This window comes from Labrus mixtus, chromosome 14 (genome assembly GCF_963584025.1).
Source record: "Labrus mixtus chromosome 14, fLabMix1.1, whole genome shotgun sequence".
Lineage (NCBI taxonomy): Eukaryota > Metazoa > Chordata > Actinopteri > Labriformes > Labridae > Labrus > Labrus mixtus.
In genome coordinates this window covers 23,123,922-23,150,576 of record NC_083625.1, presented here as the reverse complement: position 1 = coordinate 23,150,576, position 26,655 = coordinate 23,123,922, and the positions used below count along the sequence as shown (strand labels likewise).

General features: G+C 44.1%; 1 protein-coding gene across 2 annotated transcripts in view; it reads left to right on the top strand.

Annotated features, from left to right (window-relative positions):
• Positions 1–26,655, top strand: part of spns2 (SPNS lysolipid transporter 2, sphingosine-1-phosphate) — an 83,154-nt gene that overhangs the window by 23,912 nt on the left and 32,587 nt on the right. For both annotated transcript variants that reach the window (XM_061055876.1, XM_061055877.1), the window contains exons 2-3: positions 2,383–2,448; positions 25,103–25,239. In XM_061055876.1, coding sequence (XP_060911859.1) covers positions 2,383–2,448; positions 25,103–25,239 — 203 coding nt within the window. The remainder of the gene's footprint in view (positions 1–2,382; positions 2,449–25,102; positions 25,240–26,655) is intronic.

Here is a 26,655-nt window from a genome sequence, read left to right as displayed (position 1 = left end):
GGGCGAGGAGTCGCTGTCACAACCAGTGTGTGTGCAAGGAGATGTAGCGATGTCAACTTCCAGGATTTTTAAGAGGATACAAGTGTGTGTTTGTGTCCCACTTTTTTTTATTGTGTGTCCCTTCTTGACAAGAGAATTAATTTTACCCTCGAGGTGCGACAAAATGGGATCTGATTTCTTCACTAACACCCTGACTTGAGCTGAGATTTGCCTGCAGTAGAAATGTAAATTGACTCTTACCTGCCTCGGGGCAGTTTGCGGCATAATTGCCAAATAATTGTGCGCTCAGACTGCTGTGAGAACTGCTAACAGGGAACACAGCAACCACATGTGGAAGCTGACCTTGTGCAGCAGGTCAAATGTATTAAAGGAATTCATAGTCTATAGTTCCTGATATGTGTCGATGAGTTTCAGCGAAACCGGGAGATGACCAGCACCTTTTTCACCACTACATTATGAAAGAGAAACAGGTCACAGAGGTGTGAGAGTTGGGCTTTAACAGGAATGCTATGTGCAGTGTGAGAATGTGAGCAGGTGCTTTGACTCAGGTGATAGGAATCTGACGTATGTCTCCGCTCTGATCTCAGTCTAACCTGCCATAAAACATGCCGTGTCTCTGTGTTGACAACTAGGCGAGCCGTGCCAACACTAAGCCAGGGAGAAGTAACCTTGTCTATTAATCTGGGTGCAGCTGATCGTCGGTATGACTGTGATCATTTTCATCCTCCTCTATAATGCACCATCCTTGAGAAAACGGGATCTAGAGTTGATGCTCACGCAGGTTGCCATGTGGTGAACACTGAAGCTTCAGTGTTTATCCAGCTCTGCATCAGTCTGTAAACCTTTCTGTGTTCTAAACTCTCTCCATTTTTCAAAAGCATCTCCAATATTGATCCTAGTTTGAGCACGTTTCTGCTCGTGGAGCTTATTAGAAACATGCAGAGGCTTTTTAGGTCGGGTACAATCACTTCTATCTGAACCACTTCTCTTGCCCGCTTCCATCGCTGCAACACCTGTTGACCTGATAACTGCTCTCATATCTGGCAAACCGAGGGGCGTCCAAAACGGCCGTGTTGGGGTGCCTTAAAACTGCCTACCTTCTCTGGTCCAAACAAATCCAGAGCATTCAGGAGCAGAATCTAAACCTATTACCTTTGTAGGTATTTCAGAAAGTCACCGAGGCTCAGGTGCGCTGTAGAGTTCAGGTTACCTCGGGTTACTCTGCAGCAGCAGCTCAGGAGAGGAGAGCAGCAGACCGATCAGACGCGGCAGCTCCATAAAGCGTTAGTCATGCTGCTGCTGCTGCTCCATCTTCATGTTCTGGGGATTTCAACACAGCTCATGAGAGCTGCCAGCTCCACAGAGAGAGTCAGCCAGCACCACCAAGCACAACCCGGTACATCTGGGCTGCAAAGATATTCACTTCAGACATGTGTTATTCCTTCTAATTTATCTCTTCAGTTAGAAACTACGACTTTGAACCTTTACAGGCTGCCGCCCTCATGAGGGAGCAGACTTCATTTGATGAGACTTGTTGCTTCTTGTTAACTGGAGCGTAAAAATTGTCTGGTTGATCTTCGCCTGAGCTTCATCTTCATCATCTGATCTTTATGATGTGTTAAAAAACTTTATGACATTTCTCATGTGTGCTTTACAGCGCAGCCAAATGAAACACACTCTGATACGTGATGTTGTGATGAGCCGATCTTCAGCTGCTCTCATGTGTTCGACTGAGCACCTGGTGTCGGTCACTTCATTAAGGCATCACAGACATGCTCAGAATGTGACGATTCTCCATTCCTGCTCTCAGGTTACAGTAACAGGATTGAGACGAGTGCAGGAGAGCATGTGCTTTCTCAGCGAGCAATGTTTAGGTTTTTCCTGTGAGTCTGTGTGACTGAAATATTCAGCGTCGGCTGCACAAAGTCTCATCTGGTGAAACCAAAATCAACTCCAGGCTCGGTGCTGGAGCTGCTCCACACAGATGTTCACATGAAAATGGTGGAGAGAGTGCGGTGTGTGTGTGTGTGTGTGTGTGTGTGTGTGTGTGTGTGTGTGTGTGTGTGTGTGTTATGAACGTGCTTCTGTGTGTTTATCTGAAGGTGTGTTTGAAAATGTAACACCAGAAATGATCCCTATACAACAACCTGCAGTGAACTCGTTGTATGGCAGCCAGGAGAGCACTTATCAAGGATCATATATTACTCTTCTGGGATGTAAGGTGAATAATAGCTCTCTATCAATCATCTCCGGGAATAACAACACGCCAGAAAAGACTGACGATTAACGTAGCTATGAATCAAATAGAGTGGAGTCTTTAAATGCTTGTTATAAGGACTATGAAACCACGTTAACGTCCTCTCTCTCTGTCTCTGTTTTCAGGCGTCCTTCAAGACATCCAGCGGCACTACGGAGTGTCAGACAGCGGGATCGGCTTGTTGCAAACAGGTGAGTCTCCTTTAATCCCATAATTACACGTGTGAAAAATCTTAGCGATCCTTCTGAACGCATTCTCCGTGTGATGAGGGCAATTATTGTCTGACTCTGATGTTTAGTTGTTGTCTAAAATTGGCTGGAACAATGAAAGCCAGAGGCTCGACCTGCCCACACGGAGAGTTCCACCAATGATTAAGTACTGCCTCACATCTCTTAAAAAAGAAACCAAAGAAAGCACATAAAAACAGTCTCATCTTTCCTCCCTGCAGGTTGTGTAAGAGAGCGATCCAAAAACAGATGCTGATTCTCGTTGTTAATCATATCTCCAAAGCCCTCTTTGACACATGAACTCCTGACACGTTCTAGATCATTTCAGAACGTCCACGCCCTGATATCTTCAGGAACATGCCTTTCACACATGAACCTCACTGTAGCTTCAAGCTGCCATACATTGACGTCCCTGTAACGTATCTCCTTCAGTCTGAATGTTGTGGAGGCGTAATATTGGGATGACGTCATCCCCCCTCTGTATGGTCTTCAGAGGTAGTAACAGAGGGCGTTACAGAGGAGAGACGGGGTCAGCTGAGCCGGCAGGGAAGCCCAGCGATGTCTGAAGCTCCAGCTGTGTCGTGCTTCTGCAACGCCGAGACACAATATGAACTCACAGACTGGGACACAGATATTACGCCGACATTAAATCAATGTGAACGTACAAAGACGTGATAGCGGCTGAGCTTAGTTTTGGCACTTTTGTGGTAAAAGCAGTCTAAAAAAGGGCTTGTGAAATATTATCTGTGTGAGAAACACTTTGCAGGGGAGGTGGCAGATGGGTGGGCGTGCAGGACGCGGAGGTCTCTTATGTACTGGGACAGTTTCTGGATTCATTTCACTGCATCGTGTAAAGTGTGTTCCTTCAAGACAAATACAAAAGTGGAAAACAAAGAGGACTAGAGCAAGGAGCAGTAGAGTGAAAAGCAGAGAAGCTCCACACAACGTGGATGACGTCATTGTCCTGATCACCTGGTCGTGGTGAGCAAGTGGCGGTCGCTCATACTGACTTCATACAGCCATTTTAACCGGGTCAGGTTTTTATAGATTGGACTTTTGCACCCTTCCTTGAAATTGTCAGAAACTTCCAGGAGTGCAGTGCTTTTGTGAAAGGAGGTCATGTGAAATTTAGTAATAAAGTGGAGCATTAACTGGACATCAGTTGTGAAGTAACGAGGGATCAAATTTGTTATTGTCTGCATGTTGAGGCCACAATAAGAAAAGTACTTTAACTTTTAATACATTTTCCTGCTTTGTACTTTTCTGGAAACATTTGGAATTGTGTACAGTTAGTACCAAACTTCAAAAAACTACACAAGGCCTTTCCTTATTTTGCCCATTCAGTGCAGGTTGTTCCATCTTATAGCTTTAATTGGAAGCGGGTAATATTTACTTTGCAGCAGTTTATAACATGTTGAGTTGAGACTTCCTCACAGCAGCAGCAGATCAACAGAAAGGAAAACATAGCTGGTAGCCAGGCAGGCTGCATGCATGTACTCGGAGCGTCTGAGGACTCAGGGCAGGGTTTCCTGTTCCACTCTGTGCACCCCAATGAATTCACCTTTTAGGGAGATACCATGCAAAGACCTCTCATGTCAGGACAGGACCTGGTCTTGTCTGCATGTAGCCTCCGACTCATTCAAACACAAACCTGCACACAAAGTCCCATTGAGGCCGAGTGGTCAGGTTGAAGTTTGAGGAGGGGAAGAATACAGCCCAGTGTTTTCCTCCTTCACGTTGACGTTCTAAGACCGACTTGAGGCGAGCTGAATGGTGTGTTCAGGACAAAAATATCCTGCAGGAAAAAATAAATCAGTGTTATAACTTCTGTTAGCTTTAGGATAAATACAGCGTTTCATGATCTCCAAAATGTCGTTTACACCCTGTTTGACTGTAGAATGAAGAATCTAGAGTTCTTGTGTTTCTCCTTCTTGAGCTTTTTTAAAAATGTTTTTATTGGATTTTGCAGCATTGGTTGAAAAAAATTGAAAGCTTCTGGTGTTTCAAAGAAATCCATTTCCCTCTATCCTTCATGTGAGATCTGTACAGACCGCTAATGATGCCGCTGCGTAGAATAAAACATGCATTATTAGTTTTAGAGCGAGTGGTGAATCACACACACACACACAAAGGAGCATTGTTGTGCAGTCGTTTCTTGTATTGTCTTTTATTTGTTTATTGCATAAACCAATGCAGAGTTTAGCTGAGTTTATCTACATGTTAAATATTTATATTTCTTACACTGCAGGGGTGTGCAGACGGTAAAGTCTGAGTGCAGACATCTGATCCAGTCCAAGTCTGATATTCTCAGTGCAGAATCCCTCTTTTGCATTGTTAGAATTACATATAATTCAAATTATATTTTGTGCTTGTTCACCAGGTCTTTAAGTTGCAGCTCAAGCCTTGTAATTAATTTGTTTGTTTTTTAACCAGCATGGTGCAAGTTTTTGTGAAACCCTGAAGCTTGCAGGTGTTCTTAACGGCTCGTGCTGCAGAGATTTGTATAAAATGTTAACCAGAAACAGGAAGTTAAGAGGGCTGTTTTGCTCTTAATTCTGTTTGTATTGGCTCATGCGCTCACACACAGTTTGTTAATAGAGGGGCATGTGTGGCTGTTTTGCTCTCTGTGCCTGCATTTCTCTGAGACACACAGTTAGCATGGCTAAAGAGGACGGCTGCTGTTTGTTTGTTTATCTCGGCCTGTTCCAACCTGTTGTGGTTCAGACTCCGCTTGGCCCCTGATCCCCAGGCAGCGACCTCTTCCTCACACCGGCCTGAGGAATGCTGGGAGTTGGGGGCCGCGAGCTGTGAGAGCGGGTGGGCGCAGACGGAGAGCCTAGGTGTGAAGAAGAGGTTAGGAGGTTGACGTAATCAGAGCGCTTGAAGGGAGAGTCTCAGTGTGTGTGCGTGTATATGTTTACGATACACAACTTCTGGTTTCTCCCAGCCCCCCACATCCGTCTCCAGAGGGAACAATCCCTGCCTCTGTGAGCACCTGCAGACCAGGCCGGCTCTGCCCTCCTCACTGCCTCCGTTCTGGCAGCTTCAGTCCACCTGGGAACACAAACTGCCCACGAAGGTGTTTTACAGTCAGTGCAGGAGTTGTGTGTGTGGAGGTTTTTTCTCTCGCTCTCTGTTTCTCTGCTGCCAGGTCACCCTCACACTTTTGAAAAAAACACTGACCACACTTCGCATGATCCAGAACAAACAGCAGTGTGAGTCAGAATCTCTGTATGAACCCTGCTCGGAGGAAACGATGGTTTTAAAACTTTTCTTTGGCTCCTGATCGGGATTACTCGAATGAAAAATTTCCCATATCTAAAACTTACTGACGGGTTGTTTTCTTTGGGAAATATTAGCCTGAGTGAGCAGTGAAGGAACCCTGCAGACCTGCTGCAGGGTTTGCATTTTGATTACTGCAATCCAAAAATGTCCGTTTTAGACTTATTAAGTGAAGATTTCTTAGAATAAGCTGACAATCTGGGCATGGTGTTAAATAATGTTATCTTTTTTAAATGATTAAGTACTATTCAGCTTATAGGTCATTATCCAGTTGAGAAATGAGACCCTCCCTGGCCTGTTTTTAAAGTTACTAAACTGAAAAGTCAGAGATTTATAGGCCACATATTCTCCTCCTCTTCTTCAACCAATTAAAATTAGTCTCAGAGCTCCTCAAAACATGTGTGTGAAGTTTCTTGTTCTAAATCCACTCTGATCCTGTATTTGATCATGCCTATAAACCCCTCTATTTCAGCCCTGCTCAGAACAGGCTGTTTCTGTGTCTGTACCTTTAAATGTAAATGAGCTGTGTCTGACCACGCCCCCTCTCTGGAAGGGCTTGGGTGTCTCAGGCTTTCTCGCTCCATGTCCTATTGTTTACGGTGAGAAGGCAGACTCAGAGGGCAGAACAAACACCTAGCTGTGGGAGTGTCACCCACCTGGGGGAGGGGTTACTGCCCTTTGTGATGTCATGAAGGGAAAATCTCCAAACGGCCTGTTTAAGCACACATTTTCTGAAAAGTGGAGCAGGCAAAAGACGGAGAGGATGGACTTTTCTCGGGAGGTTTGTAGACAGACTACAGACACATGAGTGTTAGAAAAACTTGGTAAAGTGGATGTTCCATAATATATGGCCTCCTCCTCTCCTCTTCAAACAAACCAGCTAGCTGCAACCAGTTAAAACACTTGAAAAAGCCGTTGCATGCTTGAAATCTGTGTTTTTCCAACACTCTTTGGCAGGGCTTCTTTGCCCGGGGGCTGCTTGCCAAGTTACCAATAACTTTAGTTCACTCCCTGACTAAAATCCGTCATCTGGTTGAAAGATTGTTTTTTTTTTTAAACAGTACCATGACCAAAACATTACCATGTTTTGAGCAGCAATTTCTTTTCTTTTTTTTATAAACATATTTTTATTGAAATTTATCAGGACATGTACAATACATGTATATGCATGTTACAAAAGTATGACATAAAACAACCCTCCCAAAATAGAACATGTGGCAGTACATCAATAACACAAGAATAATAAAAGTAATTTGTACAATACCAATGAAAAATAATAAACATAAACAGACACATTTGACACATATTTCTCGTACTAGTAACAGTTCACAATCAAGCTTTCAATACATTGTCCAAGTCAGCATTTTTAACAATTTTTTTAATTTAAACAAATTAAAAACTCCCAAATTTTATCAAACTCTGAAGCTTTCTTCCTTACTATACATGTACGTTTTTCAAGAGCCAGACTTGCTGATAATTCTTTTAACCAACGTCCAAGAGAGGGACTACATACATTTTTCCAACAGAGCGCAAATGAACGCCTCGCCTGTAATAAACATAGGTCCACCATTACCCTCTCTCTTTTAGAAAGAGTACAGTCATCAGGAAACCGACCAAATATGCACAGCTTAGGACTTAACGTTATTGGAGAAGAAGTGATCTGAGAGATAAGAGATAACACAGACCTCCAAAACTTTTGGATCTCAGCACATTCCCACAAGCAGTGAAATAGAGAGTTGCCTTGAGCAGCAATTTCTGATTCAACTGACCAATTCTGAGGCAGGTACAGCCCCTAGATATTCAAAAGGATTTCTAGAAAAAAAAAAAAGAGAAAGCTTTTGCAGCAGGAAAACTAACATATGTTTTGGGACTGCATTGCACGTGAAGACATGAATGCTTTCTGCAGAGCATTGGTGTAAACCGGTGTAGTCATGCTAAAGGACAACACATGGAAAATACCTTGTGGTGAGCGCAGCCTCCGCACAACAGTTATTTTTATTATTTGGCAACATCAGCCCCATCAAAGCAGCTTTCACAACACAAACTGACTGGAGGTATGTGTTCATCTATGCATGTGTGTGTGTGAGTGCGCGTGTGTCAATACTGCCTGAGGTAAGAGGTCTCAGCTCTCTGTGTGTAAGAGGATGAGGTGTTAGAAGCTGTCAGTCAGGTTTGGGGTAGAGGCATGATGACTGAGCCTGGAGCTCTCTGGCCCGTCCATCAGCAATGCGGGGAGGGTCTCACCTGAGCTCAGCAGACCTGTCAGAGCACGGGGACACTCTGCTCTCACACTTGAAATGACAGGTCGCTGTGCTAAAAGGCCCTCAGGCTGCGGCTATCTGAGGTGAATGACACGCACACGCAGCTGTGGACAGGACCCCTCCCGAGGGTTCGCATGGCACCAAAGGTTAATGGAAAGAGAAAAAAGGCGAGAGGGGCTTCACCTGGATGGTATTACCTTTGGTTTGTGATGGAGGGGGGTTTGTTCACTCGATGGAAAACAATCTGTGAAAAGACCTCACCCTCCTACATGAACATGCTAAGGTTATTGCCTTGAGGTAAATCGGAAAAGAAGTCTTAAGGGAAGGTTCACATTTCTACAAGTAGGTTACCCGACAAAGAGAGCAGAGAGGGTGCTTGGACTGCGGCTGACTCCACATTCAGTTGAAAGAAAACCAAGTGGTTTCCTTAAAATACTGGTGGAATCCCTGTACTGAAGGAACGAAAAGAGCTATTGGCTGTAGAGACAAAATGTATTTTTGTAACAGCCTGTGAACAGATGTAATTCTTCCTTTAAGTTGGACATTTTATTATGGGGCCCAATGGGGATTGCCTCACTTTTGGAGCAAGCCTCAAGTGGCCACTGAAGGAACGGCAGTTTTTGACATTTCCACTAGTCCCACGAGTCCCCAAGGTGCATTTTATCCACTTTAGAAAAGTCCCAAAATAACAGCAGAATTATCCATCACTACTTTAGTGTGGGACTGACTGGGGTCAGTCAGACTGAATGTACAGTGTAGGGCAGCGACTTTTTAAGGAGCCGGCGCTCAAAACAGCCCGCAGACCGTCTGTGTTCTGTGTGTGCGTGGCTGCCCACCTTGTCTGTAACATGACACCAGAACATACGCACGCACACACACATGCACACACACACACACACAAACCAGCCGACATAGCCCCAGTCTTAACATGGTGTCAGTCTGCCACTCAGACGTCTTTGGGAGCTGGGAGGAATGAGGCCACAGGTGCTGTACAGGACTGCAGCTACGCTAACACATCAGAAAGAGTTTAAACCTGAACCACAAGAAATAAACATTGTACTGCACAGATGTTGCTGTTACTGAGGGTTGCCTGCAACCTATGATTTACCTGTTTTCTCAGGCTAGCCTATAAATATATGTTAGCTATAGTTTTCAACTACTTTCAGCTAGCAGCAATCACTCAGCCTTTTTTTCCAGGGACAGTTTATTCAAATCAATTAATGAACAGTTTGGGACCCACATGTTAAAACTGTTGGAAATAAATATAATAAACAAACACAAATAATAAACATGTAAAAAAACATAGCCTACGTTAGCGTAGCTTGCAGAAACCTTGAGGAACAGTCACAACATTGGTTGCTGCCAGTGTGTTAAATCGATATATACCCTGTTGTCATGTTGCTGCTCGGTTGGGACAGACATTATGACATCGAGTGCATTCACAAAGCAAATATAAAATTGGACAAAATTGAGACCACTGCGGCTTATTGCGAGCTTTTTCGCCGCTCCAGAAATAAGACGCTCTTGTTGCCGCCGCCATGTTTGTTTTGCTGATGTGTCCCTTGGCTGACGCTGCATCTGCACAGGTAGTCAGCAGCTGTCAGACACCGTGGTAAGGCGTATACATGCCACAGTATCCTGTTTTCTTTCAAATTTGAAAATGGGGATACTCAAGTCCAAGTAAACGCAACTCACTGTGGCAAATAGTGTGTAAACAAAAATATAATAATCTCAAGAAAAAGGCCATTAAATACGGGATTGATTAGGGTAATAATGAATAATACAGGGTTTTAAGAAGGCACCACAGAAGAAGAAATGAAGGAGTAGAGCTGGACTTCTGGAGTTCTGGTGGTCCTCCCAGTCACATGCAAACTGTAACCAGATTCTGTGTAATTTAAACAAAAACAAAGAGAGATTTTATGACCCCATTATGTTGGTTTATATTCATTGTCAATCAGAAAATGTCTCCTGTAGTATGGAGGCCTCTCTGATTTACTCTGACACAGTGGGAAGTGGAGTTATGAGTGCTTGATCAGCTGTTTTGGCCGCTCACAGCTGCTCCTATTTTGTCTCCTGCCCTGGTTGGTATCCCTCTGTACCTCCTCTCTCTCTCTCTGCCTCTCTCTCTATCAGCAGTTTGGCAGCTGTCGTTGCCTTGTTGTCGCTCCCTCTGGCACCTTACAGGAGTTATAGGAGACACTGGGATAAAGGGAAACAGGCAGAGTAGAAAAAGCCACCTGTGACTTCCTCCCTCATGTCATGCATGGCACCAGGGTTTAATCTTCTCCGCTATTGATTCCCAAAGCCAAATAATTACATTGCGATGGTGTTCAGCGGCCTCTTTCTCCTGCTGAGACGAGAATAGAAGCATGACCTGGTGATGTGTCTACATCCCAGCGTGTGTGTGTGTGTGTGTGTGTGTCTCTGTCTCAGGCTGTTTTTATAGGCCATGTCTCAGAGGAGGGCAGCTGTTGGGCGATGATTGGCACCCCTTCTCCTTCCCCCTCACTTCCCGTCGACGAACCAACAGCACTGGCGACGAGTGACTGCCGATGCAATCAGGGTTTTAAGGCCATTTAGACAAGCATGCTGTCAACCCCTCTTCATCTTAATATCCTATCAGATCTCTAATCGCCTCTTATTTTTAAGCTCCGCAGACGCCGCACAAACAGATCTGAAAATAGGGATGTTATTTCATCGTCTTTTTTAGCCGTCATGGGAGTGATCGAGCATTAGTGGAAACAGGATTTTCTCAGAGAAAAAGAGGCTGCAAACTGATCGATTGGCTGACGCCAGGGGAGGCTGCTTCACTCTTTATGCTCCTTTGACAACAACAGATCAATTAGAAACACACACACACACACACACACACACACACACACACAACCAGCACGCCCCCTGCTAGTAAAACACACACGCTCCGCTCGAACAGAACTCTGGAGGTCAAGGTCAAAGTTAAGGCTGCAGCTTGCTCGTTCGTTCAGATTCAATTCTGCATGAAAGCCTCCTGAAACGTGGCCTGAGGTAGTAAAAATGTGTTCATGCCACATATGTTCCTAATGAAAAACAGCACATTTTTCTGTTTTGACCATTTCTCCAGACTGTGTCGGTGTCACTGATCACGTTTTTGATGTTCATCTGCTCGTCTACACATCACAATAATTGCACATTTGAAAGTCAGTGTAGAAGAGAGTTCAACAATATTATTAGAAGATGCAACATTAGTTCAGGAGAGACAGACAATGATTTATTACAATACATAACATGGAAATGTGTCTTGACAGAAGGTCTTTGGCGCTCGGACTCCATGGGGTGGTTGATCTGTTTGAAGAATGTCAATTCTGAGCGTCAACAGAATAAATCCCCCCCATGGAGTCCAGAACCTGGTGGTGGTGGAGCTGATTCCTTGTTGAGACCGGATGGGTGAAGAATTGATGGATGATGATTCTGTGAAGACGGGTGGTGATCGGGAGGGGGAGGGGGAGGGGCATATGAAACATTGGCATGAAGGAACTATAAAGGCAGAAGGAGAATCATATTTAAAACGGAAGCAGAACGATGATAGGCAGACAACGAGGGAGGAACGGCATGCAATTTGCGGGATGAATACCGCTGACGAGGCAGCTAATTACCCAATGACAGCCCCAGAAAATGACTTTAATGCTGCGTGTAAACAGGGGTAGCTCCGTCTGTAGGGACTTGGGTTGGAACCAGAGGGTCGCCGGCTCAAGTCCCTGTGCGGACCAAGTCTGGAAATTGGTCTGGTAGCCGGTGAGGTGCCAGTCCACTTCCTGAGCACTGCTGAGGTGCCTTTGGACCAAACACCAAACCGCCTGAGCGCTCTTGCATGTGCAGCCCCCTCGCTATGACATCTCTCCATTAGTGCACGTCCATAGGATCCTGTTTCTGCCTATGTGAGTGTAGCATGTTCAAATACAGGGTTCTTCTCACTGTAGTTTCTTGTTTTTAAAACAGACTCAAGCACCTTTCTTTATTTCCACCACCTGTGTTCACTTACAAAATTTGCTGGTAATGTGCTAAAGATGATGTTCCTGCACACTCTTGCGAGCCCGTGTGGTATTTGTAGCTGCATGTAATTCCCCACAGCTGCAGCAGCCCGCACACTGAGCAGGTAGTGAAGAGGTCTGCTGCAGCTGCGATGACAGGCAATCAGCTTTCAGAGACTTTCAGGGATCGAATAATACAAAAAGGGTTTAGGTTGACATTAGATAACGCTTGGTGGCAGCTTCTGAGGGAATTAGCTGCTGAGTTTGACAGAAAGAGGCATGAGAACCCGAGAGAGAGAGAGCTGCGCGGGTATTTCCCAGGCTGCATGTGGCATTTATCAAACAGCAGCCAGCACTTCGGTAATCCAACACCGGTGAAGTCTGAACGCAGGGAATTAGCGGTGATCAGAAATGTGAGGAATGCAGAAATGTTTTCGGACGTCACATGAAGGGGAATCCAGCAGGCGGAGGAAAGATGAATGAGAACGTCTTGAGTTCGGCAGCGTTGCTCGGATTTGGTGTCCTACTCAGACCAAAGTTATGTGTCACACCTTTACCAGGCAGCCCCATTAATCATTAGAGGAAACAGAAACAAAGATGCCACTCCTGTGTTCATGCAAACACAGTGTTCCTAAAGTGCCCTGAGCTCCATTCATTACAAGGTGATGACTGAAGGGAAGACAATGCTCTTAGCTTCCTCCTTCCTCCGCTCTCTGTTGTGGTGCATTTCTTCTCTTTGCAGACTATTTGACATTGAATCCAAACCTCTGCAGTAATGAATATTGATTGATTCTCATCCTTATTTCATTTGAATATGGTAGCACACAGGCAGAGAGAGAGAGCAGTGAATTACTCTGCTCTATATGGATGCAGAGCAGCTTTTTATGAGACCCACAACTCCAGTAAACAGAATGAGATTGACTGTTGTGCAAAGATTATACACCCGAGACGATGTAAACCCTCCAGGATGCATTCTCTTAAAACAAATACGCGCCACAAAGTCTTCATAGCCTCAGTTCAACAGTGAACCTGACAAACATTTCAACCTTTTTTCCCCCCCAGTTATTTTTTGGGCCTATTTTCCATTATTTGATGGGACAGCCGAAGTGAGACATGAAATGTTGGAAGGAGAGGGTGGGGGGACTATGCTGCTGCAATGAGGACTAGCCTCTGTATTCATGGTGTGTTTGACATAACTGTTGGCTTTCTGGCATCCCCATTTCAACCTTTTAATACTGGAATGGCTAATTTGCATAATGCGGAGTCATTGGAGATGTAATAGCAAACTGTAACACAAATAATTTAATACTCAAAAATCCAACAGAAAGAGGAGTTTTACACAACATTTAGAAAAGGACATAAATCTAAACATTATAATATATTTTACTTTCTACAACTGAGATTTTTGACTTCTCGCTATATAATTCTTCATGGAAACTGATTCATCTGCCTTTTAACTTCCTTTTAAATGAATGCTTCACATGTCCTACTTCAAAGTTTTCCACGTACATAACAGTACACAACCCATAATAATCAGTAGCAGCCAGGGGGGAGTCCAAAGGGGTGGTAGGGATGACATGGGACCCCTCTGAAATGTGATTGGCAACCCTTGATTGTCTAAGTACAAGGATACGTATAAATATAACATCGGACAGAGATAGATTAAGGATGCGCACACAAATACTGTAATGTCACCTCAGTCAAAAAGTCGACATGCGGCCCTGGTGACAACATGCCGTAATACAAAAAAAGAACCTAAACGTTTCTTATTAAGAATCAAAAGTCTATGCGTTTATTCTGAAAGGGTTTGCCCTATTAAGAAAACAGCAGAATCTTGTTTGGCTGCAGATTGAGTGGTGTAGTCTCAGATGTGTCAGCCAGCAGCTCATGCCAAATCCAGTAGTGACAGTCCGACGCTGTGCACAGATTTATCCAGTTGATGTTTGTGGATCCATTTCCTTTAAATGCACCTGTGAGACTCTCCAACCTTTTTTTTTTACTGCATATAGTTTGAGAAACATTCTCTACATGATGAGATCTTTGACAGCCGTCCGTAGGGATGGGGCTACCTGTTCATTAAAATGTTTGAACTGGTAACCTTCAGAGTTATGATAAGTGTAGTTCTCACATTGCACAAAGTATTGCACCATCAAACCCGTGAGTCACCACAATAACATGGTGACACAAAGAGGTGGCACCCAAAAATAGCTGCAGCAGCAAACACCCACATATTTGTGCTGTAGGACTGCTTCTGCCCAATGGTTCAAGGTATTGTTTGCACTTTTCGATCAGTTTGAAGCAGGTAAACTTGTGATATTGAAACTTTTCTGTGAATAAAATCAATGTCAGGCCATTCAGGAAGCATTTAAAAGTTAATGACTCAATCTGTATGATAATAGAGCAAATATTAACCTAGACCTGAGACATTTATTGGAACAATTTTATGGAGTTTTTAGACGTTACTCATCAGATATGAACACCTCTTGCGATCCCCTCCAGTCGCAGCAGCCACATAACCTCGTTATGACGAGGAGGTCAGAGGCACAAAGGTGCAGCAGAGTCAACAGACACTGAAGACAGAAGTTGTATTTATGGAAGCTGCATGTTTGCGAAGTGATGAACGCTGATGCCTGAACACACACACCCCGTCCACAGTGGGGAGGTCACTCGGTGTCACTCTGTGCTGCTGTAAATGGCGCCTAATGACAACGCCTGTCCCGTAGACATGTACAGGCCTGCACAGAGGCTACACTTCTCCTGTTCCTCTAATTCTGTCTCTACATGGCAGCTGACCAGCGTTTGAAGTCCTCAAGCTGTTGTCCAGTTATATGCAATCTGTCTGGACAGGTTTCATAGTTCAGTGGCAATGGGAAATACACAAAATACAAAATCTTAATAACACATTGCTAAACACCAAAACATCCCTGAAAGAGTTTTTACACCACTTTGCATTCTGGCTGCAGCATAAAGAAACTCTGTGCCACTTGATTTCTAAATTAAATAAAAAAACTCACTTTATCTGGAAGTAGTAGCATCTTAAACTGTGACAATCATATTTACTTCAGCTGACTAATCTCAGCGGAAGGAGCTTATAGGCAGCGCTTGAAAGCAGCAGAATACTCTGTGTTCGCCCGCATCGGTGGGGGATTAAGGTGCTTCTAAGGACTTTCATCTTCCCTAAATCAAACTGTAGCACTGTCAGTCACCTTCATGAGGAAGGTGAATTATCACAAATGCACCTCATAGAGAGGGGTGGGGGGGGTGGGGGGGGGTGGGGGGGGGGGGGGGGGGGGGGGGGCGTTCAAATGAGCTGCTGATCATTTGGTATCCACAACCGGATGCAGGGCCTCACAGGTGCTCTCTTCACGGGAACACAGTGTTTCATAGGGAAATGTATCCATACAGGCTCAGTGAATATCAATCACACACACACACACACACACACACACACACACACACACTCACTCTACATACGTGTGTCTACATCTCCTCCACATGCTCTATTCACAGTAGCCGTGATTCATAGGAGGTGAGTCATACCAGGAGGTTTTTGTTCAGCCGGCCAATCAGAGCCAGAGCTGGAGGTCCGGTGTTTCCAGTCCGCCTCAGTGTGTGGAAGAAGAGAAAAAAAGTGTGTGTGTGTGTGTGTGTGTGTGTGTGTGTGTGTGTGTGTGTGTGTGTGTGTGTGTGTGTGTGTGTGTGTGTGTGTGTGTGTGTGTGTGTGTGTGTGTGTGTGTGTGTGTGTGTGTGTGTGTGTGTGTGTGTGTGTCCGGGGGTGGGTGGTGGGGTCTGCTATCGGATGTGGAGCATGTTCAAGAGGAAAGTTAAAGACGTAGGTTCAGCTGCTGAACATGCTGCGGCGGTTTGTGTGGCAAACTTAAATCGTCCATATACAAGTAATCATTGAATTAATGAGTTAATAGATTAGAGACACTTAAAGTCAGGGTTGGTCATTTTCCCCAGATCCTCTTTTTAAGATTTTGGTTAAAATTGTCTTTAGGTCCTGACAGAAATTAATAACTCATGTGCTCTGAAAAAGGAACAAAGAAAATCTGTCATCTGTATCAGTTGTAAGCCTGTAAAAACTTTGACCAATGTCTGCCACGAGGTACCAATCTGATGAACCAATCAGGCGCCTCCCTGTCTCCCTGCTCGTTCTCTACCTCTCAAAGCTCGTCACAGAGGATGGAGTTTATACTGTGAGTTTACATACATTGTGTAGTTTCTACACAATGTATGTTGGTTAGGGGCGTGAGTTTTGAGGGAGCACAGAGGGGAGGGGGTGGGTGTCGACGGAGCACTGAGTATTGTGTTATATCTCTCTAAGCCGTTTGTATAGAGATGGAAAAACACTGTCCGTTTTGAGCTCCCTGATCACATATTTTACATCTTTTCTCTGGATCTGTTTTCAGAAAGAGGTTACCATCGGGCATATTCAGTATCATACTCCTGACCTCAGTGTCTCCTACCTGTACCTGTCTCTCTCACACTCTTTGTCCTCTGGAGGAATGCACTATTGGACTGTGGTAATTGATGTAATTTGCTCCCTGACAGGCTGTGAGAAACAATGTGCAGCTTCTTATTTGGAATTTTATCGAGAACCGCAGAACCGGTTTTGGTGCGCCAACCTGAGCAACTGTTTAATTGACGGAAATTCTGGATCCGTTCAAGTCTTTGTGGGAAGTTTTAAGTTTATGCATTACACTTCGTGTGTTATCTATTCTGTCAGAGGAGTGTAAGAGACTTTTTTTTTTATGAAGTCCAGTCTGCAAAGAGAATAAGAAAGATAAAGAAGGAATCCTGATTCATTCATCTACTCCATGGAGGCTTTAAAACACAAAAAACACTTCTTCTTTCATGGTCTCAAAAGGGGGTTCCTGCAGTCAGAAGAGGCAACATTAATAAATGACCTTAACTCTTCAAACAGCTCACTGAGGTGACAGTGAATCGTCTCCATGTTTACCGCGTGGCTCTGTGCAGCTTTGTGATGGTTATACATAATAATTGAGTCTCCAATGTCCTTGGCATTAATTAACCAAACAGCTTGTTTTCTAAAGTTGCTCCTCTGGTGTGGAATCGACAATCACTCGAAGCCAAAGGGAGGAAAGAGTTGAGATAAACAAAGCTTTTTAAAACAGAGGCGTCTGTGTTTGTAGAGCTAATAAAGGGGAATATGTGACATAAGCCTGACGATAAAGGCAGGATGTCGGGCAGAGAAGATACTGTAGGGCTTGTTTACGTTGTTTTCAAGGCTGAGGTTGAGTCACTTCCTCATAAGTCAATGTTTATGTAACGCTGTCATTGTCGCTTCTTAATACAACACAAACAGTGAGCACTGTAATCAGTGCATTCCCTGTTCTTTATAGTTAGAATTACAAGCATGATAAGACATCATACTGTAGAGATAGGCTTAAAGGGAGGAACTGATAAGCCATCTAAAGCAGGAGAAAAGGAGCCTGAACAGTCAATAAATATAACAACTGTTACTAACTGTAACATTTATAATCTAGGAGGCACCTAAGTCATTCTACTACCATCCACAACTAAATAACATCTACATTTCCTCCTGAGACTTTTTCTGGAGGACAAATTAACGATATCAAATAAAAAGAATCATATTCCAACTTCTGTTCAAGCCTCAGAAATCTATTATGTTGAAATAAGATGGAAATAAGATGGAGTTATTGTAAATAAGACCGGGCCCAGAACAGTTCCCTGTGGAACACCTTTTGTTACTTGTGAAATTTCCAGCTTTTAGTGCTTTTCACACTTGCACAAAACTCCTAAAAAATATCCTGAAGTTTTCAGACTGAGCTCCATGTGAGAACGCAAACACTCAAACTTTATCCGGAGTTTCTCCTCCAGCCTCCTCGTATTTATTCTGCAGAAAGTCAGAGTGAGCTGATGTGAGAACGCAGCAGGATATAATCAGGAGAATTCACCTGGAGCGAGTGGGAGGGGGTGGTGACGTTTATTCCCTGTGATCGCTGCACGACCATAGACTGTCTGCATGCCACCTCTATGATCTCCGTGCTCTAATGAACCTACTGCATTATGTTTCCTGTTCTCCAGTATGTTCTTCTCCACTCTTTAGTTCAGATTGTGATTCTGTTCAACTACACGTAGCATTGATAGAAAGACAGATATTCTCAATAGAGCATCGTGTAGCGGACTCCGTTGCTTCATCAGCAACTTCTGTGACGTTCTTCGTCATGTCTTCCCTCAGGAGACCCCGCTCCTGCTCCCTCAATCGTCCGACAGGGATAGTCCCCCTCTGTGAGGTGCATGTGTGAACAACCAGATCAGGAGGATTTCAGGGACAGTCCTCCTGAAAAATTTTGACATCAAGTCATACTCTTTATTATAGTGATTGAGTGTCTGAATAATCTGAGAAAAACAGCAGCACAAAGCTTCTTCTTGTCTTTACTAAAATAAATATATTTTTCAATTAATGTGACAAACACAGGAATATACATTAAGTTCTTTTAACCTTTTTTGATGCTTCCTGTCTTAAATGTGTGCAAAGGACTCAAATTCTATTCTCTTCAGGAATAACCCGCCTCAAACAACACAAAAAATCTAATTATCAGTGTTTTGTTCTCCTAATCTCATCTAAACTGTTCAATGCAAACAGGGTGAGCTCAGTAACAGGAGGACATCCTTCTTCTACTACTCTGAAAAAGCAGCTTGAGTGGGCCACTGTGATAGAAAGTCGTCAAAGCTGACCATTGTTCTTTAAACGAGGTTATGAAAACTTCACCTCCCCTCTGGCCTGCAGAGTAAACATCCACAGTGAACCGCGGCTTTTTCCTGCTCAACATGTGTAACATGTGCTCTTTATTTATGAGAGATTACTTCTGTGCTGATTAGCCCAGCTGTTCTTATCTCTGCTGGCGCTGTGGCACTCACACTAACACTGCGGATATAAACACGGAGACAATGGTGATCAGTGCGGGAATGTGACTCGAGAAGATGGGCTGCATTTTTGACATGATTCACATCCAGGAGCTGTTTACTGTACGTCAATCAAACCTTCTCACTTCATTCAGACAGCTACCTGTTCATTAAGGCCCTTTAAGTCGGCAGCATTTAACACATCCTCTTCTACTCACCGGGTTGTGAATCATTATTTCCTTTTTAAGACTTATTAAACTCACTGTGGCGCTGTGATTTTTTGGGTGTGACCCGGCATCTGTGAAGTGCTGGTTTGTTTGTCTTTCCTGCAGCGTCTTTAACAGACTGAACACATTTATATTCCTGTCATAGAGTCAATTCTTTCTAATGAAGCCAAACAAATCTTACAGCAGGTCGTCAGTGCCCATTATTCTGCACGCAGCACAATCAGACAGCATGCACATTATCAATAGTCAGAACACAAAGGGCCTCATTCACCAACCGCTCTGAAGAACAAAGTCGTTCTTAAATCCTACAATTCCCCGATTCTTTCTTATGTATTCTCAGGTAAGAACAGAATTTACTCTTAGAGCCCTCTTACACACTTTTGAGTGCTGACCTGCTCGGGTTAAATGGCTGCGCTTATTGCATTTAAATTAAAACTACAGCTGTATAATATTCTAAATTTACATTGCAATATTTCATTTTATAATTAATACAATTTTTAAAATATATTTTTATGATCATACAAATCAGAGTGGTCTTTTAAAATATTAAAAAACAACTTAAGTTCACATACGTGAATTATGTTGCATACCCTGCGTCTTGTTTTGTGACTTCCTGTGTAACCATTCCTCAGTCAGCTGACCTCCTGCAGTAGTTCCTCCACCTCACAACGGCTAAAGCTTTATCTCCGTCAGGACCCCGTTGCTCCACCGACGCCATTTTAGCGCTCCGTCAGGCTTCTCCACAACCTTTTTTTGCTACCAGCATGTGTGTATGTGTGCCTGGCACTCATGCTCTTTTATGGGCATTAATGGGCGGTTACCTATGCTAATTAGGAACAATGCCCGTTTGGAACATATGAGGAGAAGTTTGGATGTAGAATTTGAACATTTTGAAGTGGATTAGATATCGTACACTAAACGTTCTCAGGCTCTGAAGGGACGGTGACAGGATGTTATAGCCGTCCATATTTGTGTGTTTCTCACACTGAGTGGATTTTTGCGTTATAAAAGAAAATCCATAAATTTAACTTAGAGATGTATTTTTTGGCGTTTAACAAAGACAGAGAGTTTGGATAAATGAGTTCAAACTAAACCTTATAGGCAGGAAGTTGCACTCAGAGGAGGAAAGCGTTGTTTCTGAGTGTGACAGATTTCTTGTTTTGATCTTTAGTTTGCATCCTGATTGACAGGAGAACAGAGGGATCTTTTTAAACACCGCTTTTATTGTGACGGGGTGTTGCCTGGGAGCAGATGAGCCTCCGTGGAGGTTAAATGTGATGACTCTGCATCCGGTCTCAGTGACAGCGTCTGTCTCATATCACGCACATCGCTCCAACTGGTTTTTGTCGCAGTCTTGAGTCCTAGTGTTTCTGTCACAAGTTTTTCTGTTTCGTTTAGATTTTTAGTCGTGGGAAGTTTTATTTCCTGTTTTATTTTGTCCTTGTGTTCCTGTTTTCCTTTACTGTTTCCTATTTTATCTTGTAGGTTCTTTTTCTCGTATTACTCGATTGAAGAGGTTCCTTTAAAGATAGCTGCTGTTTTTTATAGAATAAAAAGAAGAACCACTTTTCCTCCTTTTGATTGGCTCAGCGTTGTGCCGGACCGTTGTGTTGAAGAAGGAGCTGAGCCTGAAGGCAAAGCTCTCGATTTACTGGTCAATCTTCGTTCCAACTCTCACCTGTGGTCATGAGCTTTGGGAAGTGACAGAAAGAATAAAATCGCGGATACAAGCGGCTGAAATGAGTTTCCTCAGGAGGGTGTCTGGGCTCAGCTTTAGAGAGAGGGTGAGGAGTTCAGACATTCGGGGGGAGCTCGGAGTAGAGCCGCTGCTCCTTCACATCGAAAGGAGTCAGTTGAGGTAGTTTGGGCATCTGCTCAGGAGGCCTCCTGGACGCCTCCATCTGAAGGTTTTCCGGGCACGCCCAACTCGGAGGAGACCCCAGGCTAGACCCAGAGTTGCTGGAGGGATTATATATCCCGTCTGGCCTGGAATGCCTCAGAATCCCCCAGGAGGAGCTGGAAAACGTTGCTGCAGAGAGGGAAGTCTGGGTTGATTTACTGCGCTTGCTGCCACAGTGACCCGACCTCAGATAAAGGGAAGAAAATGGATGGACTTTCCTCCTTTATAAATCCATAATACCCTGTGTGATCTGTCATATTTTCCTTTCTTGAAATTTACAGTTTATGCATTTCCTCGAATGCAGCAGATTTGTCTTTTTTTTTAATCCTAAACAAAGACATATTTCAAATCTTGTATAATCTCTAATCTGCATCAGGGCGATCCAGATAGCCTCGGCACATCTAAATCTTTAAAAGCTCAGCACGTTGTCGGAATCCGATCATAAAAGATGTGATGCGATAAAAAGGATTGAAACTAACACTCCCTGATTATGTCGAGAGGTGAGCCTGTTTGTTTGAACAAGGTGTCAACACTCGCCGCTGCCTCTTGGCAAGTGAACATCTTATCTGTAAGTCAAGTGTGACACTAGAGCATCATCTTATTATTCTGAGAGTTTAAAGCGGCTTCTGTGGAAAGTCTTTATCTCATACACATGCTTTGTCCTTTCAAGATACTTAAACTGTAAAACACGACAAACATGCAGGATGTTAAAGCCCCTTAGAGGAGTCGCTCATAATGATACAGACTAAAGTCATTCTGAAGTCTTTATGACCAAACTATGCAAACAAGACCATCAGCTAGTGTCGTAGTACTCGAAATCAGTCTTGGTCTCGAGACCACTTTTTAAAGGTCTCGGTCTCGATCCCTAAATGTCTCACTCTTGTCTTGATCTCGGCGCACTCTGGTCTTGGGTATGTCTTGGTCTCAGTTAGTGTGGTCTTGACTACAACACTACCATAAGCAAAACGGTTGATTGTTTCCATATAGTTCTGCTTTAATGTCTGCTGATGCTGCGAGGTACAGTAGGTGTCAGAGAAGGCGATCACAGCACACTGTAGAAACAGACATGCTTTGCTCCGATGCCTGACGCCAGGTTCTCGCCAACTCCAGGTTCTCGATGGTTAATAGGCATTCATAAGAAAATCCCCACAGCAGCTTCAACCCATTATAAATGTAAGGTTCCCTTCTGTTGCACAGAAAGCAGGAAAAGGTTAATAAGCATCAAAAATGGACGCACACTGCCAGGCTTCGTTCCCTTGTGCTAACACTGTTAACAGGTGATAATGAGCCTTATACAATGTGTCTGAATAATATGAAATAGCACAGAGTGGTGAGTGTGTGTGGTCCTGCTTATGACCTTAAACAGGCTCGTGAACGATCTGAGGATCAGGATGTGCTTTTTTGGACAAGGTGCCAAACAATGATGGTAATGATCTCTGTCTTTGAATCCCTCATGGAAGCAACTGGTGGTGGGTGATTGTGGACCTCTCCCAAGTCTTATCTCCTGAATGCACCGCAGAACACCCTCCTCTGTGTGTGTGTGTGTGTGTGTGTGTGTGTCGTTGCTGTGACTGCAGGGTTAGCCGTGTAAGCTCTTTAGAGAGGCAGACCTGCACTGAGAGTCATCAGAGTCATTTAGCATCACACAACAGCACGCAGCCACCTGAACGCTGCACGCTGAAGGAGTCTGCGGACAGAGAGGGAGGGGGGGACCGAGGGAGATGGAGACGGAGAGGGAGAAACATTCTGTAGAGAGAAGAGGAGCCAGAGACTCGTTCTGTGTAATGAGCAGATAAAGTAATCGCAGCACCGTGAAAACACTAACTGTAATTGATTCATTTGTTAATGATGATTTAAATGAGTTTTAAATTAGATTGTAGATTACATTTTCATTTCTGGGATGGGAGAGTGGTTCTCATAAAGGCACAGTGCACTCATACTCATTTGATCAGAGCGTGTGGTTCTTGGATATTAAAACTGTTTCAACTTGGACCGATGATTTATTCCAGAAGTGGAGACTGTGTTCGAGGTCTGGTTTCTTTTTGTCAGCTTACAAAAAGTTGTCGCCGTGTTTCAGAATATATTAAATGACAAAAGGCATGAATCAGCAGCAGCACAGTGAAACACCATACCTCAATGAAGCATGCTTTTAAGATGCAGTCTCACTGAACTCACATGCCGTCTGCTGTTTTGTGTGCATGCTGCGTCTACTTGTTGATTCTTTGCCTCATGAAGACCTTTTTTCAATTTGTTCCTAAATAACTTTAAAAACAGAAAGATAACCCTGCACAGAACAAACTCTAGAGCCAAACACGATCAAAGAAATGAGAGAAGAACAACAACAACAAAAGAAGACAACATTAAAGATGATATAAAAAAAAGTGCCACGTCAGCATTCGTCAGCGATTCTGAACGTCAGATAAACACAGATGCTCTGATGTGTTTTTTTTTATGTAGGACAGTGCATGACGGACTCATACAGTAACCAAACAATCATGCAACATGATTACTTCGGGTCTATTTTTGGTAACTATTCTGCAAAAATAGGATTGCACAAGTACTTTAAATCCTTATTTTTCCTTTTACCACGTCATAGAAATGTTTGAAACTACAGTGATGCCATAATCTGATTATTGTCCCTCATCCAGCTGGCTGGCCTCGGCATCTATGGGACTGTGATGTTTGTGTCTTATGCAACACCCCTCCCCTTCCCTTCCCTCCCCTTCCCTCCCCTCTCCTCTCTTTTCCTCTTCTCCTCTCCTCTCCTCTCCTCTCCTGTCCTCTCCTCTCCACTCCTCTCCTCTCCTCTCCTCCCCTCCTCTCCTCTCCCCTCCCCTCCCCTCCCCTCCCCTCCTCTCCCCTCCCCTCCCCTCCTCTCCCCTCCCCTCCTCTCCTCTCCCCTCCCCTCCTCTCCTCTCCTCTCCTCTCCTGTCCTCTCCTCTCCTCCTGCTGTTTGTTTATGCTGATGATCTGTCAAAACACTTCGGTCTGCCTCCCCAGCTCCCCTCACCGCTGTCAGGAGTAACATCTCTGCCCTTTCTCGTCTGCAAAGAAACAAAACGCGCCACCGAGGGCATTAAAAATTCAGCTCTGTTTGGGGTCGGCCCCTTCTCATAAATATTGACTAAAAGCCCAGAGACCAGGGCCTATTTGTCCACTCAGCGCCGGGGCAATTACGGATGACACATGTTAAAGTACTCTTGTTTCTTTTACTGGGACATAAAGCTGAGTGTAAGATATTAATACAGAGGAATTATTTATAGCCACCTCTGTCCTCTCCGTTTCGAGTGCTGGTGTTTAATTTATTGATTTTAATCATCTGCTTCAGGTTCATTTAACTGTAGTGATACAATACATTTCAACCATATGTTTATGTTATCTGCAACTTTTATGATTTACACTGAGAACTGGAAAAAATAGTCTGAAGATTTCATATTTTCAGAGCATCTATGATACTATTAGAGCAGGTTAGCAAGCCTGTAATAGCTAACCTTTTGTATTTGCACCAGATGAGGCTACAAATGATCAATGATCAATTATCTCCCTAAAGGCCTCGGATCTTTTCAATACCAGGGACTTTACCCCTCAAAGGTCTCTACATAATTGTCCTGAACTTAACAGGTCTTAAGTGTCTTCAGTGGAAACATAGAGCACCATGAGCGGGAGGAACATGTTGTCCTCTGAAAAGTCTCTCCTAGGATTAAAGGTTCTGTTTGAGTCTGCTGCTGTTGTCGCCTACAAATGAAAAAAAGCCACACATTTACTCTGCAAGTGCTGCGAGGGCTCGCCACAAACTCCTTGTACTTTGGAGAAGTAGTACCCCGAGGGCAGAGAACATCTGGGGGGTTAAATAAAGTATCCAGACCTTCATATAGACCTTTGTCCCAGTAGTGGAAACACACTGAGTTCCTCTCAAGTACAAGTACTTCGTCTCTAGGAAATGTCCGTGCTGTAAAGACTGTCTAAAAAATGTCTACATCATGAACACTCTGTCACTGTATAGATCCTTCATAAAATTCTCCTCCTTTTTTTTTTTTCATTCCGCAGTCTTCATCTGCAGCTTCATGGTGGCAGCTCCCATCTTCGGTTACCTTGGCGACCGCTTCAACAGAAAGGTCATCCTGAGCTGTGGCATTTTCTTCTGGTCCATTGTGACTCTGTCGAGCTCCTTCATCAGCAGAGAGGTAAAACACACCACACATGTGCTCTGAACGAGAGTCGTTTTCTTTTCTATTAGCCGTGATACCCTGACGAGGTAATTATTCTGTTACGGTCTGGATATGCTTCATGTTAAAGCCGCTGGAATGAAATGATACGCTTGTTAAGTTAAACACCCGCTTTGCCTTTGTACACATTCTTTATTCCCCCACCCCCCACCCCCTCTCTCTCTGTCTCGCTTTCTCTCTGTCTCTGGCTAACAGCCAATCAGCTAATGAAGGCCCATGTTTCAGACTTGTCTCAATTACAATGCTTTAGTAGATAAGGCCGTGTCGTTACACTGCCTCCTGAAAACTGTATTTAGATTTGAAATCTTCTGAAGTGCCCCTCTGTGTGGTGGGCGGTACCCGACACATTAAATAATAACATTATTCTGGAGGGGGGGATGATACGAGGGAGGGATATCCTGCAGAGAGTAGCCATCACATTACAGTAAAAGCCCCTTTACTGTATACTTATATATGCATGTGTGGGTGTAGACAGACCTCTTATGCAGTCGAAGTAAGGGATGAAGTACGGCAGGCTGGTTGTTATGGAGGGAAGCAACATTGACGGGATGATGCACGGGTCTTGGTACACTCTTTGTTTCTGCTTTAACAACCCCAGAGCACTTGGAAAAAAGACGCTGGGCGCTGCGCTTTTACTCCAGGCGGCCGCTTTTAGATGCAAACGCTCTTTACTCATTGAAAACAATCGAAATCAGACGCTGGAGCTCAGAAAAGGTGGAACGGGGCCTTACAGACCCTACAGCGCTGAAACTGACCAATCAGAATCAACACAGTAATACACATCTCACAGCTGGCAGTCTGAGGGTGCTTGACTGGCAGGGATATGTGGCATTAGAGGTTGTGGAGTTGAATTAATGCAGCACATGTCGTGTGTGCAGAGCTGGGTCGCGGCGTCCCACAGTGTCGTCTCTGCAGTGAGTAAGCCCCTTCACTGCCACGGATCTTCAGCCCTGAGCTCCGGATGGAAATGACAGCGCAGAGATGTTGATGGTCTCAGGAGGGCGTCCTTTGACTCGAGTGCCCTATAGACTCATTAGCCAGGAGGCGAGATGGCAACATAAGCAGGAAATACGTTCAGGGTGGTTATGGCTAAGCTGAAGAAAGGCCGTCTCCCACTCTGACAAATGCCACAAATGCCCCTGGCTTCTGATGAAGAAATGAGGAGCGATCCTCGGCAGACGCAGTCTTCTGCCCAGAGCTTTAACTCCGCCCTCAAGTCATGTCTCTGAAAGTGTCAGTCAAATGACACAAGGCGAGATGTGTCTTATGTAACATCTCTGCGCTGCTGTCGCCTTGAGACAGAGAAGAGACATGACATGTGATGAAAAGTTAATGACCACTTACAACTGAGTCCTATCATCACGCCCGCAAGAC